This window comes from Hyperoodon ampullatus (genome assembly GCF_949752795.1).
Source record: "Hyperoodon ampullatus genome assembly, chromosome: 3".
Taxonomy (NCBI): domain Eukaryota; kingdom Metazoa; phylum Chordata; class Mammalia; order Artiodactyla; family Ziphiidae; genus Hyperoodon; species Hyperoodon ampullatus.
In genome coordinates this window covers 151,501,691-151,514,312 of record NC_136916.1, presented here as the reverse complement: position 1 = coordinate 151,514,312, position 12,622 = coordinate 151,501,691, and the positions used below count along the sequence as shown (strand labels likewise).

Genomic DNA, 12,622 nt, shown 5'->3' with positions numbered 1-12,622 from the left:
GTTACATCAAATCTCCAGTGGTTTCAGAATATCTGATATAAATTTCATGTAATATTAGTTTTAGCAAAAGAAGGAAAAATAGGTCATGTTGACTTCAATCTATTATTGTAAATAATCATATTGGATGAAGAATACATATATGATATTGAAGACATAGGAAAGAATTATGTTATGCAGCTAAGAAAATATCACCTATGATCACATTTAAATCAAAAGGTATCTGTACTCTTAAGGGTTTTTTTTAATGTATCTTGAAATCTTTGTGCAAAACGGAAAGCAATCCGTGTATTTCCTTAATGAAGATGTTTACAGAGGTAACAAAGAGGTTTCTTCTGAAATGCAAACTATCTGCTTTCCGATGTTACCTCCTGTCATCATGGACTGGAATGCAGCTGGAAAGAAAAAAAAAACTAGGTTATCTGAAAACATAAATGTCACCATCATACATGTTTATCAGTAGGTCAGACACATACAATTAATTTGAATAATTTCTTCAATGATTTTAAGTACAGAAGGAAATTGTCATGAAAAGAAACCTCAGGTAAAACACTGGCAAAGTTACAGGACAAACTAACCCAATTAACATCTTAAAAATGTGTTTTTACCCAAACTAGAAATGATTAATTGGTGTCTACATCCATGTTCACTGTTACAGCGTCTGAAGACGAGAGGCAAATAAATATGAGGATAAATGTCAGCAATAACAATTTTTAAATAACTTTAAAATATTAGAAATCTAGTCATGAAGTTTTACTAAGTGAAATATACATCTCCAAATATATTAAATTTTTTTCTCAAAAAGGAAAAATTATCAGTTTTATTCAATCCTCTTTATTTGAAACAAAAGAGAGTGTTGAAATCTGTGTATGTTAGTAAAAAAAAAAAAAAACCAAATATTGAAAATTTGCTTCATGTAATCTTATGATGGCTTAGAACCATTCAATCAGAAAAAGTTACCTAGAGGCTAAATGACTTTCACAATTCTTACATTTTTTTCATAAGTTATTTACAAAACCAAAGAAACACTTACTTTACAATTTGAAATGTGAAAACAATGGCTCTTAAATACCACTAAGTTGAACTTCATGAAGTTTGATCAAGACTTTACAGGAAAGAAATGATTTAAAAAGAAAAAAACAACACAGAAGTAGAATTAAAAGAAAAAAGAGAGTATCTGTGCTGAACTCATGTGTATAATAAATAAATCTACATTCATCTTACCTCCCATGTTTTCCAATCCATTTATCATAGTCTCTTTGATCTGTAAATCAAAATAGGTATATTTTATATTCTTTAGACTTAAGTGTTTCTATTTAACAGTTTTTAGTTTTGCAAAAGGCAGCAATACTATTTAGCATTTTCTGTCTAAAAAGAGATATTCTTCATTTTGTGTAGGTAGTCCAGAAAAGTTTCCTATCAATTCATTTTTTTAAGTAGAATCCTATTTTCCCATTGTCTAATCTTCAGTTTGTAATATCACGTGCTATACACCTTCTTTTCAAAAAACGAAGTATGTAAGCACACACACATACAACTTTGCCTATCATTTTCACATTTCAAGAACATCCTAGGTCAGGGTCTCTGGACCCCAGATCAATAATTCCTGATTTTCAGCCACAGCCAAGAGATCTATTAGAATGTCCAGGGAGGGCAGGAAAGATGTATGGTGGTGGAGAGGTACTAGGAGGTGCTTATAAGATTTTCGAGAAAGCACAGCTTCTAACTCATAGTAGCATTCCATAAATATTTGTTAATGAATATTACAATTTGGAAAAAACAAAAACCTACTGATTTTGTAATATAGTCTAAGAAAAGTAAACATTAATAAAATTTTAGATAAAGGGAATAATGCGAGGGTTTCTCAATCAGAAGAGTTACCCTCACTCAGGCGGTAAAGTTAATTTATAATGTTCAGTATACTTTTCTTCTGTAGAAATATTTATTACAAAACTAATATTAAATTCAAATAATACAAAAGTATATCAAGTAGCAGGAAGAATAATACTGATAAAGAACAGAAGCAAGTTCTACCTTTAGCTTTCCTTCTTTAAACCACTGACTCAGCTGGAGAATACCAGACTCAAATTTGTCCTTAAAATTTAACACCAGAAATCTTTCTCTGTAGTGGGGAAGAAAAGGATAATGATCAGAGACTAGGGAGGGAGTGAGAAAGCCCAAATCAAATCATTCCAGAACTCTAAAATTTGTTAATCTTTCAAACATTAGGACTTAATCACACAGAGTCTGGTCAGATACAGCTTTAGGTGTAGTTACAAGCCTAAGTATAATGGACTTCTATTGTATTGTCTGCCCAGCATCTACAATCCCATTTGGTAGTAACACTGTGATTTTACTTTGTGGGTGACATCCTTTCCCCACCCTCATGTGACAAAAGCCAGGCCAGTCTGAGCCATTAAGTATCAGCTTGGAGATGTGATAAAACTGCAAGAAGAGAGCTGTTCTCTTTTTTGCTTGGATTGCTAATCTGGTAAAATGTAAGAGTAAAGATAACAGTCATCCTCCCGCTGCTGCAAGAGAAGAGCCTGCGAGGGAGCCAAGACAATCCAGAAGAAAGCACAGCCCAGGGGTGAAGAAAAACTGAGTCATGGGACCTCCCTGGTGGTGCAGTGGTTAAGACTCCACCTGCCAATGCGGGGGACATGGGTTCGAGCCCTGGTCCGGGAGGATCCCACATGCCGTGGAGCAACTAAGCCCGTGCGCCACAACTACTGAACCTGTGCTCTAGAGCCCACAAGCCACAACTACTGAAGCCTGTGCACCTAGAGCCCGTGCTCCGTAACAAGAGAGGCCACCACAATGAGAGGCCCGTGCACCGCAACGAAGAGTAGCCCCCACTCGCCACAACTAGAGAAAGCCCGTGCGCAGCAACGAAGACCCAACACAGCCAAAAGTAAGAATTAATTAATTTTAAAAAAAAACTTGAGTCATGACACCACTATGCAAACCTTTTATCCAGCCAAATCTAAGCCAGTACTAATATTGAACTTCTTAGATACATGAGCCAATAAATTTCCTTCACACTTAAGCCAATATGAGTTGAATTTCTAACACTCACAAAAAAGATTTGCAAAAGATTGATTGAACAGATGCATTTTTCAAAAAGTTTTCTGCCAGGGACCTAGTTAACCAAAACCTAAATGACCACCTTAAAATGTATATTTTCAAGTTTTATTTAATAAGAAAAATTATATATGAAGAACAACATATTTTGTATACATCCATGATCTTTAAACCCCTTGAATCTGGTAATAAGGGGAAAGCGTAGAACACACCTTGTGATGTTTCTTTCTTTCAGGATTGCTTCTACAGCAGAGGGTAGTGGAGGAGGATAAGGCACATCTTTGTTGTACTGAGAAATTTGACCACATAGGATGATGTGGCTGTTCTGATTCATCTGTTCCGAGAAAATTGATGATTATAACCTAAGATATACACCTTCCCTATGTTTACTAATTTTATGGCCGCCTCAATGAAAGCCTCCTTGACTGTAATATTTAATCCTTTTTTTCTTTTTTCAAATGGCCGCACCACTCGGTTTGTGGTATCTTAGTTCCCTGACCAGGGATTGAACCTGCGCCCTGGGCAGTGAAAGCATACAGTCCTAACAACTGGACCACCTCCAGAGAATTCCCTATAGTATTCAATACTATAATGCCAGTTATAATTGGCATTATAGTATTATATAATTAGTATTATATAATTATAATGCCAATTAATTGATTTTGTTTTGAAGACTTACCCGTTATATGTATTAGAGAGCTTTAATTAGCTAGAAAATAAGTCTACTCCAAAGGAACACAGCGGTAAATAAGAGTTTGGTAATCAGCAAAAGAATTGCATTAGTTCTCACTGTCATCATTGTTGCTACTTTTGTTATTATTGGTAGAGTATTTCTTAGAATTTAAATAATTTAACCTCAATTGAAAACAATTTTACATAGAGTAAAGGACAATGCAGTGTTAACAGCTAATGTTGATAAATTGTAACACTGTCAATTAAAATATGTAAATACCTGCAAGCTATGAAAATCCTTTCCTTACCCAAAGTCATGGCTGTAAGTTGGTTGATGTAAGTTGGTTGATGTAAGTTGGTTGATGGTTAGAAGTGAGTTAAAGGTTAGAATTTCATTTGAATAATACAACTGTATTTTTTCACAAAAATAAATTACAGGTGAAAATATAACATTGCTAGCAAAGAACTGAAATTGATGCTCACAGTGCAAATCCACAAACAAATGGAAGTAGCTTCAGCAAGCCCTTCTGTATCACTTAATTACAATACTGACCATCATGTTTTTCACCATAAACCCTACAATTTTATAAAGTTTTTTATTCTCTCTCAGTATCAGGTAAAAAGATATCACATCAAATAAACCGTAGTATTCAAATTTATAACAAACAAATCAGAAAACAACCTGACTTATCACTGTATCACTGATGTCACCGCCAACATTGTCAAAGTAAACATCCACTCCAGAGGGGCATAATTCACGGAGTTGTTCTGCCACACTCCCCTCTTTATAATTAATTGCAGCATCAAAGCCCAGTTCTGAGGTCAAAAGGAGGCACTTCTCAGGTGTTCCACAAATTCCCACAACTCTGGAACAGCCCATCAAATGGCCAATCTAGGGGGGAAATTTTTGAAAATTAAACAACTTTCTACTGTCACAATTTAAATGTAAAAATGTGAAAGTATGAAAGTTAATACAAGTACATATATGAAAGTGTTCATCACAACTGAGGTTACATTATAAGGCTTTTAGCTGAAAGTAATTTGAAACCAAAAGAACTGAGAACAGATATAATGGCATTCTTTTAAAAATTAAGATTGAATAAAATTAGAGTTAGTTTGAATGTTAAAATCTCGCAATTTAAAGATGATGTCATAAAAGGAATAGTCAGACCCAAAACATCTCTATCTTGCAATTCAATAATTTTCAGGCCTGTGAGCAACTAAAATCACTATTAAGATAAAATGTTTTGTTTCGATGGTTTCACACTATAAAGGCTATTATTCATAAAACAATGTACTTTATAAATTTCTATCATAATATTTACTATACTTCTAGAACCCAGTAAGTGCTTTCTTTTTTTTTTTTTTTTTTTTTTTTTTTTGCGGTACGCAGGCCTCTCACTATTGTGGCCTCTCCCGTTGCAGAGCACAGGCTCTGGACGCACAGGCTCAGTGGCCATGGCTCACGGGCCTAGCCACTCCGCAGCATGTGGGATCTTCCCGGACCGGGGCACGAACCCATGTCCCCTGCATCGGCATGCGGACTCTCAACCACTGCGCCACCAGGGAAGCACCCTCAATAAGTGCTTTCTTATTTGAAGATGATTTTTTTTTAATATAAATTTGTTTTTTACTTCATGTAACTCCAGACAGGTACTCTGTGATTTTCTTCTTCATATTGATTAGAGCAATGCTCTAGCATTTACCATGTCATTTTTGGTTAAAAGAGAACAAAATACAGGGCTTCCCTGGTGGTGCAGCGGTTGAGAGTCCGCCTGCCGATGCAGGGGACACGGGTTCGTGCCCCGGTCCGGGAGGATCCCACATGCCACGGAGCGGCTGGGCCCGTGGGCCATGGCCGCTGAGCCTGCGCGTCCAGAGGTCCGCAACGGAGAGGCCACAACAGTGAGAGGCCCGCGTACCGCAAAAAATATATAAAAATAAAAATAAAAAAAAGAGAACAAAATACAAAAATCTATAACATTTTTCATATTGTTAAGAAGAGAGTCTAAGTATGCTATAACATCATTTCTACCAAAAATGTGTAAAATAATCATATTATAAATTTGTTCAATTTTATATTTTAAATTATATACACATATCCAGAGATTCAGTTATGACTAGTTTTTTAGAAAATCAGATTATTCTCCAAAAGTTTACCTGCCCAGCTAAGGATCCACAAGCACCAGCAGCCCCACTAACAACCATTGTCTGATTAGATTCGGCAGTTATATGACCTTTTTCCTGGATCCCAATCAAGGAAGTCAAACCAGGCATCCCTATAGCTCCAAGAAAGTATGAAAGGTGTCCATCCACAAGCTGTGGGTCTACCTAAAAAATATATACATACCTTTTAAAAATAATACTAGTAATTTCCATTTTAAGTCAACAGGATAGAGACAACCTGTTAAGTAGTGTATTGTGTCCCCCCAAATTCATATAGTGAAGACTTAACTCTTAGTGTGAGTATATTTGGAGATAGGGCCTTTAAGGAGATAAGGTTAAATGAGGTCATAAAGGTGGGGCCCTAATCTGATAGGACTTATGTCCTTAAAAGAGGAAGAGGCACCAGAGATCTCTTTCTATGCAGGTGCACAGAGGAAAGGCTGGATGCTGTGTGAGGACACAGTGAGAAGGTAGCCATCTTTAAGCCAGGAAGAGAGGCTTCACCTGAAACCAAATGTTCCAGCACCTTGACCTCAGACTTCTAGACTCCAGAACTGTGAGAAAATAAATTTCAGTCTATGGCATTTTGTAATGGCAGTTAAAGTGGACTAATAAACAACCCAACATAGTTTCAAGAACAATAAACCGTTCTTCAGTCTTGTTAAAATTCTATAATTTACTTGTACAAAGTAAAAAAAAAAAAAAGAATATTACTTCTCTTTATAGTAAAAAAACCCTACAAAACCTTTAAAAAAGAATTGCCACATAAGAGATACCAAACATTCTTTCTTGCAATGTCCCAAATATCTCAAAAGAGAGGAAACACTTAACAGGAAAACACTAGGCAAAACTGGAAGGTTTAAAAATCTCTGAGCAATTCCAGAGTAAACATTTATCTATATAAAAATGAGCTCAGGGCTTCCCTGGTGGCGCAGTGGTTGAGAGTCCGCCTGCCGATGCAGAGGACACGGGTTCGTGCCCCGGTCCGGGAAGATCCCACATGCTGCGGAGCGGCTAGGCCCGTGAGCCATGGCCGCTGAGCCTGTGCGTCCAGAGCCTGTGCTCCGCAACGGGAGAGGCCACAACAGTGAGAAGCCCAAGTACCGCAAAAAAAAAAAAAAAAGAGCTCAAACTCTAACAGCTCTCATTACTGATGCTTAAAATGGTCCATGGAAATGTAAGGAAGGTGTGATACAATTTCTTCTAGCTTAATAACAGAATAAAATGAGGTCTCTGTCAGCTTTTTAGCATTTTACGTTTATATGTTTACCAGGCCCAATCAATAGTTAATTATACTTCTCTCACATTTTCTGTGCCTGTTTTCTTATCTGTAACATTAGGGATAATTGAAAAAAAATTATATAGAAAGACTCCCTACCATAAAGGTTTTATAATAGTTTTTAAGGAATTGAATAATTTTGGTAAAAACTCAATAAACCACCAAAAGTAATCAAGATTCGCTACCTTGGTCTGCCACAAAGAAAGAAAGTGGCAGTTTGTAATCAGCAGTTTTAAATGGCTATCAGTTAAGTCTGATGTGTGAATAAAGGTAATGGAGATATTAAAGTCTATAATATACAGAAAGGTCTACCGTACACTACACAGAAATGTATCCTGTAGTTAATAGTCATTTATTAGTAAAGCCAGTATAAAAACATTGTGAGGTAAGTTTGCTTTTAGCAAAGATCATTTTTCTATCCCTTCTGAATTCCTCTTCCTCATTTCTAATACCTAGTCCCCAAACATTTTTAAGCTCTCTCCAGTTGCCCAATTTCCCACTATAGCACAATGACAGGGAAAACTAGAAAGTGCTGAATGTTTCTCTTTCACTTCCTGCTATGAAATTTCTAGTTAAATATATTTTACTAGTACCATTAAGCTGCCAAATGATTGTGTAATGTCTCCTGCATCTCATTTTATCTTAACAGCCATCTTTAACTGATTATAATAATTTGTAATCATAAAAAATACTAAAATTTTATAAAGCTTTTTACAAAGCCTTAATCACATTTCTCATAGCTAAATTTAATTTAATTTTCACATTCACTTGTGAGGTAGCTATTGTTTTCATTTTGCACATGAGGAAACTGAGGTTCAGAGATATAAGGTAACTTCCTTGATGACAAATATTAGGCTGAATTACATCAGGCTGCCAGTTTTTGTAGGTCAAAACAGACAAATATTGGTAATTCCACATGGTTCAGCCTAACAGTAGAAACCGAACTCAAGATTTCTGACACAAGATGGAATTAAGCACAAACCAAATGAATTTCTTAAGTCAAGTGGTAATTTCTCAGGAAACTTTAAAGCATACAACTATAAGGGGCCTTCTAGTTCTTAGTATAAAACATTTATGTAAAATTTGAGAAATTAAATATGGAAAACAACATCACTCATTGGCAATCTAAGAACTGTCATACATAGTTACCACCAACAGTGGAAGAGGAATAAAAGGCTTTCCATATTCTGACAGCTATCTAAAAAGAAAACATGTGCTTTTATTTTTTCCCTGATAACAAAAAGAACTGAGCACCAAATGCATAAAAAAGGAATTACAGGGGGGAAAAATCAGATACTTTATATTATACATCACCTTTTCAAGGATATTTCCATCTAGAATAACCTTGGTTTGCCAGGGCCAATAGAAAGAAGTCACAAAATCGCCTTTAGTAAAATTTGTGTGTTTGCTTTCTTCTACAATCCCAATACCTCCACCATCAACCACCTGAGACAGCTGCCAAGGTGATATATAGTCACTGCCAGTGTCTTCATTCATTCTACAACGCTAAGAAAAGAAAACATAGATTAGGATAATTCTCTCTGATAATACTGAAACAGTTTACTAATTTACCCAGTGACTAAAAGAAAGTATGTAATAAGTAATGTTAAGTACAGTGTTAGCCAAACAAAACTTACCTTAATTTCTCTCTTCCTTTCAGTTATTTTTTATCCTGAAAAAAAAGTATCCCTTCTATAACAAGTAAAGAAGTGAAATTAAAAAGGAATTTAAGTATGTTCTAAAATTAGATTGTGGTGATAGTTCCACAACTTTGTGAATAGACTAAAAACCACTGAATTGTACACTTTAAATGTGTAAACTGTATGAAATGTGGATTATAGTTCAATAAAGCTGTTAAAATTCTTAATTACTTAAAGAAATTTATATAATATTACATACATTATGCTAGCAAAAATTATACAAGATACTGTGTCAATGGTTTCAATGGATTGTAGCAAATTAGGTACACTTACTGTTGCTGATAATATTATAAAACTGTCCATTTTTTTATAGAAAACAAACTAGTAACATATAGACCATAATACTGCTCATTTCTTCAGCCAAGCAATACTGCTTCCTCAATGGAAATAACCCAAAAGAGAAATGAAACAATTTTTATACAGTTATTCATCACAACTTCAGACCAAGCACTACAACATTCCTCCTAACCTCAGCTGGATGTTCTCTTTCTTCCTCAAAGACATAATGTCACAATAGCACCACACCTTTCCATAGGACTAGGGCTAAAGACTTCTCCCAGAGGTAATCAGGCTTTCTTCCTCTCTGTGGCTCACTCTTGCCTCTCTCATGAAGGCCAAGATGTACAAGCCCACAGTGTGGTCCAGGAGATGGAATAGATGGAAGGCTGCTTGATCAAGGGGCCCCCCATGGTCTGGTTCAGTTCACCAGGGGAAAAGACCACATAGGGAATTGAGGCAGAAGCTTCTATGGGAATACCCTACACTTCTGCTTGTGTGCCCCTCCCATATATTCTTGAAAAGCAAGTGCAGCAGCCATTGGGTACTGGCCACACCAAGAACCTGATTCTTAAGGCTAATAGAAAAAGTGGGAACGAGTAATTCCCCATAGGTAAGCGAATGATGTCAACACAATAAAATGTTATACAACCACCAAAATAATAATAATATCTGGACTAGTTTTTCATATGAAGGTATGAATATAAAATCACAAATATGAAATCAAAATAGTATATACATATTAAATATAACCATGTAAAATACAGTACATACATAGTGATTAAAATTACTTGTGAATTTGGAATGATATAAAATTTCAATAATTTAATGTTCATCAGATTTCTTTTTTCCCCTTTAAAGATGCTTATGTCCTTTTTTTTTTTTTTTTAGAACAGTGTCAAGTGAAAGCAACCAAAGTAATTTTCTTCCTTCCTTCCTTTAATACTTAATAAGCACTTATGCTTGTCACTGGAGATACAGTGATAAATAAGATCTTTGTCATAATAAGATTTTATTAGCGAAAATATCTAATAACAACACAAATAATTATTAATTACAACTGGGATATAGGCTGAAGGTCAAGGTACTGTTTTGAGAAAATATAACAGAAAGGACTAGTCTGAGGGTTCAGAGTGATTTTTTTTTATAAATTTATTTATTCATTTATGTTTTTTTGGCTGCATTGGGTCTTTGTTGCTGCACGCGGGCTTTCTCTAGTTGTGGCGAGCGGGGACTACTCTTCGTTTCGGTGCGCAGGCTTCTCATTGCAGTGGCTTCTCTTGTTGCCAAGCACGGGCTCTAGGCGTGCAGGCTCCAGTAGTTGCGGCACGCGGGCTCAGTAGGTGTGGCTCGCGGGCTCTAGAGGACAGGCTTGGTAGTTGTGGTCCACAGGCTTAGTTGCTCCACAGCATGTGGGATCTTCCCGGACCAGGGCTCAAGCCCATGTCCCCTGCACTGGCAGGCGAATTCTTAACCACTGCGCCACCAGGGAAGTCCCTCAAATATTTATTAACCATGAGGCTTGCACAATGAAATTCAGATGCAACATGAAAAAATATGAAAATAAATTATTTTCAAAAAAAAAAAAATTATTTTCACTAAGTCACAAAATCCTGATTCTTACCATGTAAGGATCCACAGAAAGGTAAAGAGTTCTGACTTGTACTTGTCCTTCATTGATATTATCTGGTAAGTTTACTTCTTCTACTCGAAAATTTTCCGCCACTGGATTACCATTTTTTCCTAGAATATTAGGCAAAAATATAAAATCAAAAAGTCACTTTCCCATAGAATTATTTATTATTTTTAAAAGGTCACTCTAAGATTTAGAGCACTCCTGGAATACACACATGAAGAAATCCATATTGTTTTGTAATTTTTCTGTAACTCAGCATAAATTCTTCAAATAGTTTCACTTGCTCTTGGTTTTCTCCAAGAATTTCCTTTGGCATATTGCTGTCAATGTAAAAATTTCTTTTTTAAGGTGATTACAGGTAAATCACCTCATCTGTTATAAAATTATAGAAGGATTTCAAAAAGTGAAAAAGCACAGCCAGCTTTTTTTTTAACTATGAAAATTAAAATTTACAAGGTAGCAGAAATACCACATTAGCCAAAGTAAACAGGTAAACTATCCTTCCTCATTTTAAGATGAAAAGAGAAACTAAATGAATATAATTAAAACTTCATATTCATTGAATCACCAAATTTATAAGGTGAAAATAGAATGTAGACATTTTAATCTAATTGCTCACTTTACTAAAACTGAGAAAAGGTAAGTGTCTTCCCAGGCCACATGCTAGGTAAGCACCAAAACCAAGGCAGCATGGGCCCAAACCTCTCAGGTTACTTCCATACCTACGCTTCTATGATTCAGGTTAGATGTCAGGTTAGATGACCTAGGATGACATAGGTCAGTGCTTTTCACATAAAACAGAAAAGCACATCTTAAGAATCAATGATACACATTATAAAGAAAAAACAAAAGCCACATTTATTTGTAATATAACCTTCTAAAAATTATAATAATTTTAAAATACCTTATTTCCCCAACAAGTGGCCTTGATAAGTTATCATTTAAAAAAATGAATATTGGGACTTCCCTGGTGGTGCAGTGGTCAAGAATCCGCCTGCCAATGCAGGAAACCCAGGTTAGAGCCCTGGTCCGGGAAGATCCCACGGAGCAACTAAGCCCATGCACCACAACTACTGAAGCCCACATACCTAGAGCCCGTGCTCTGCAACAAGAGAAGCCACAGCAATGAGAAGCCTGCACACCACAACAGAGTGGCCCCCGCTCACCTCAACTAGAGAAAGCTTGCGCACAGAAACGAAGACCCAACGCAGCCAAGAATGAATGAATGAATGAATAAATAAATAAAAATTTAAAATGAATATTATATTGCTTAAAGAGTTTCTTCTAATATCTCTACTAGTGTTAATATCTTCCTACCTAATTTACCACATTTACATCATATTATTACTTTTTGTTCCTCCATTTGCATTAATAATTATTAAAGACCACAGCTGTTCCTTCATCACAGACAAATACATACCAGGTCGGGAATTCAATACCACTCTTTGTACAATCATCACCTTGTTTGCACAGTGGTCTCACAAGACTTCTGTATAAAGTAACTCCTATAAACAGAAACGTTTTAAATCACAAGTAAGTTATGAAATATTCAACAATTTAAAAGTTAAAAAAAAAAGTACATTTGTGTTTCTGAACAAGGAGAGGAAAAATCATATTTAGGATCCAAAAAAGATGTAGTCTCCTGTTAGAGTTTGCCTCCAAAAGCAAATATATGAAGAAAGACTAAATCTAATTAGAATATTTAGCTAATAAGAACAAATTCACTGAAGATTGAGTGGAACAAAATGTTTTTGGCCGCATAATTCAAGCACATTCATCTTCAAGCCATCATGATTAAGGCTCCTACTGTAG

The 12,622-nt window shown here is 35.7% G+C and overlaps 1 protein-coding gene across 4 annotated transcripts; it reads right to left on the bottom strand.

Moving 5' to 3' along the window:
• Nucleotides 1-266: 266 nt before the first annotated feature.
• On the bottom strand, nucleotides 267-12,267 carry PTGR2 (prostaglandin reductase 2; the record flags this gene model as incomplete). Of its 4 annotated transcripts, XM_079700546.1 has the most annotated exons (9): nucleotides 267-392; nucleotides 1,222-1,261; nucleotides 2,032-2,119; nucleotides 3,294-3,415; nucleotides 4,436-4,645; nucleotides 5,914-6,084; nucleotides 8,513-8,704; nucleotides 10,799-10,917; nucleotides 12,231-12,267. In XM_079700546.1, 9 exons carry the CDS (start codon nucleotides 12,265-12,267, stop codon nucleotides 307-309), a joined length of 1,065 nt encoding a protein of 354 aa, XP_079556672.1. In that variant the 3' UTR covers nucleotides 267-306. The 4 variants fall into 4 exon arrangements, with proteins under 4 accessions (XP_079556672.1, XP_079556674.1, XP_079556673.1 ...); XM_079700548.1 differs by lacking the exon at nucleotides 4,436-4,645; XM_079700547.1 differs by lacking the exon at nucleotides 5,914-6,084.
• Nucleotides 12,268-12,622: the final 355 nt, after the last annotated feature.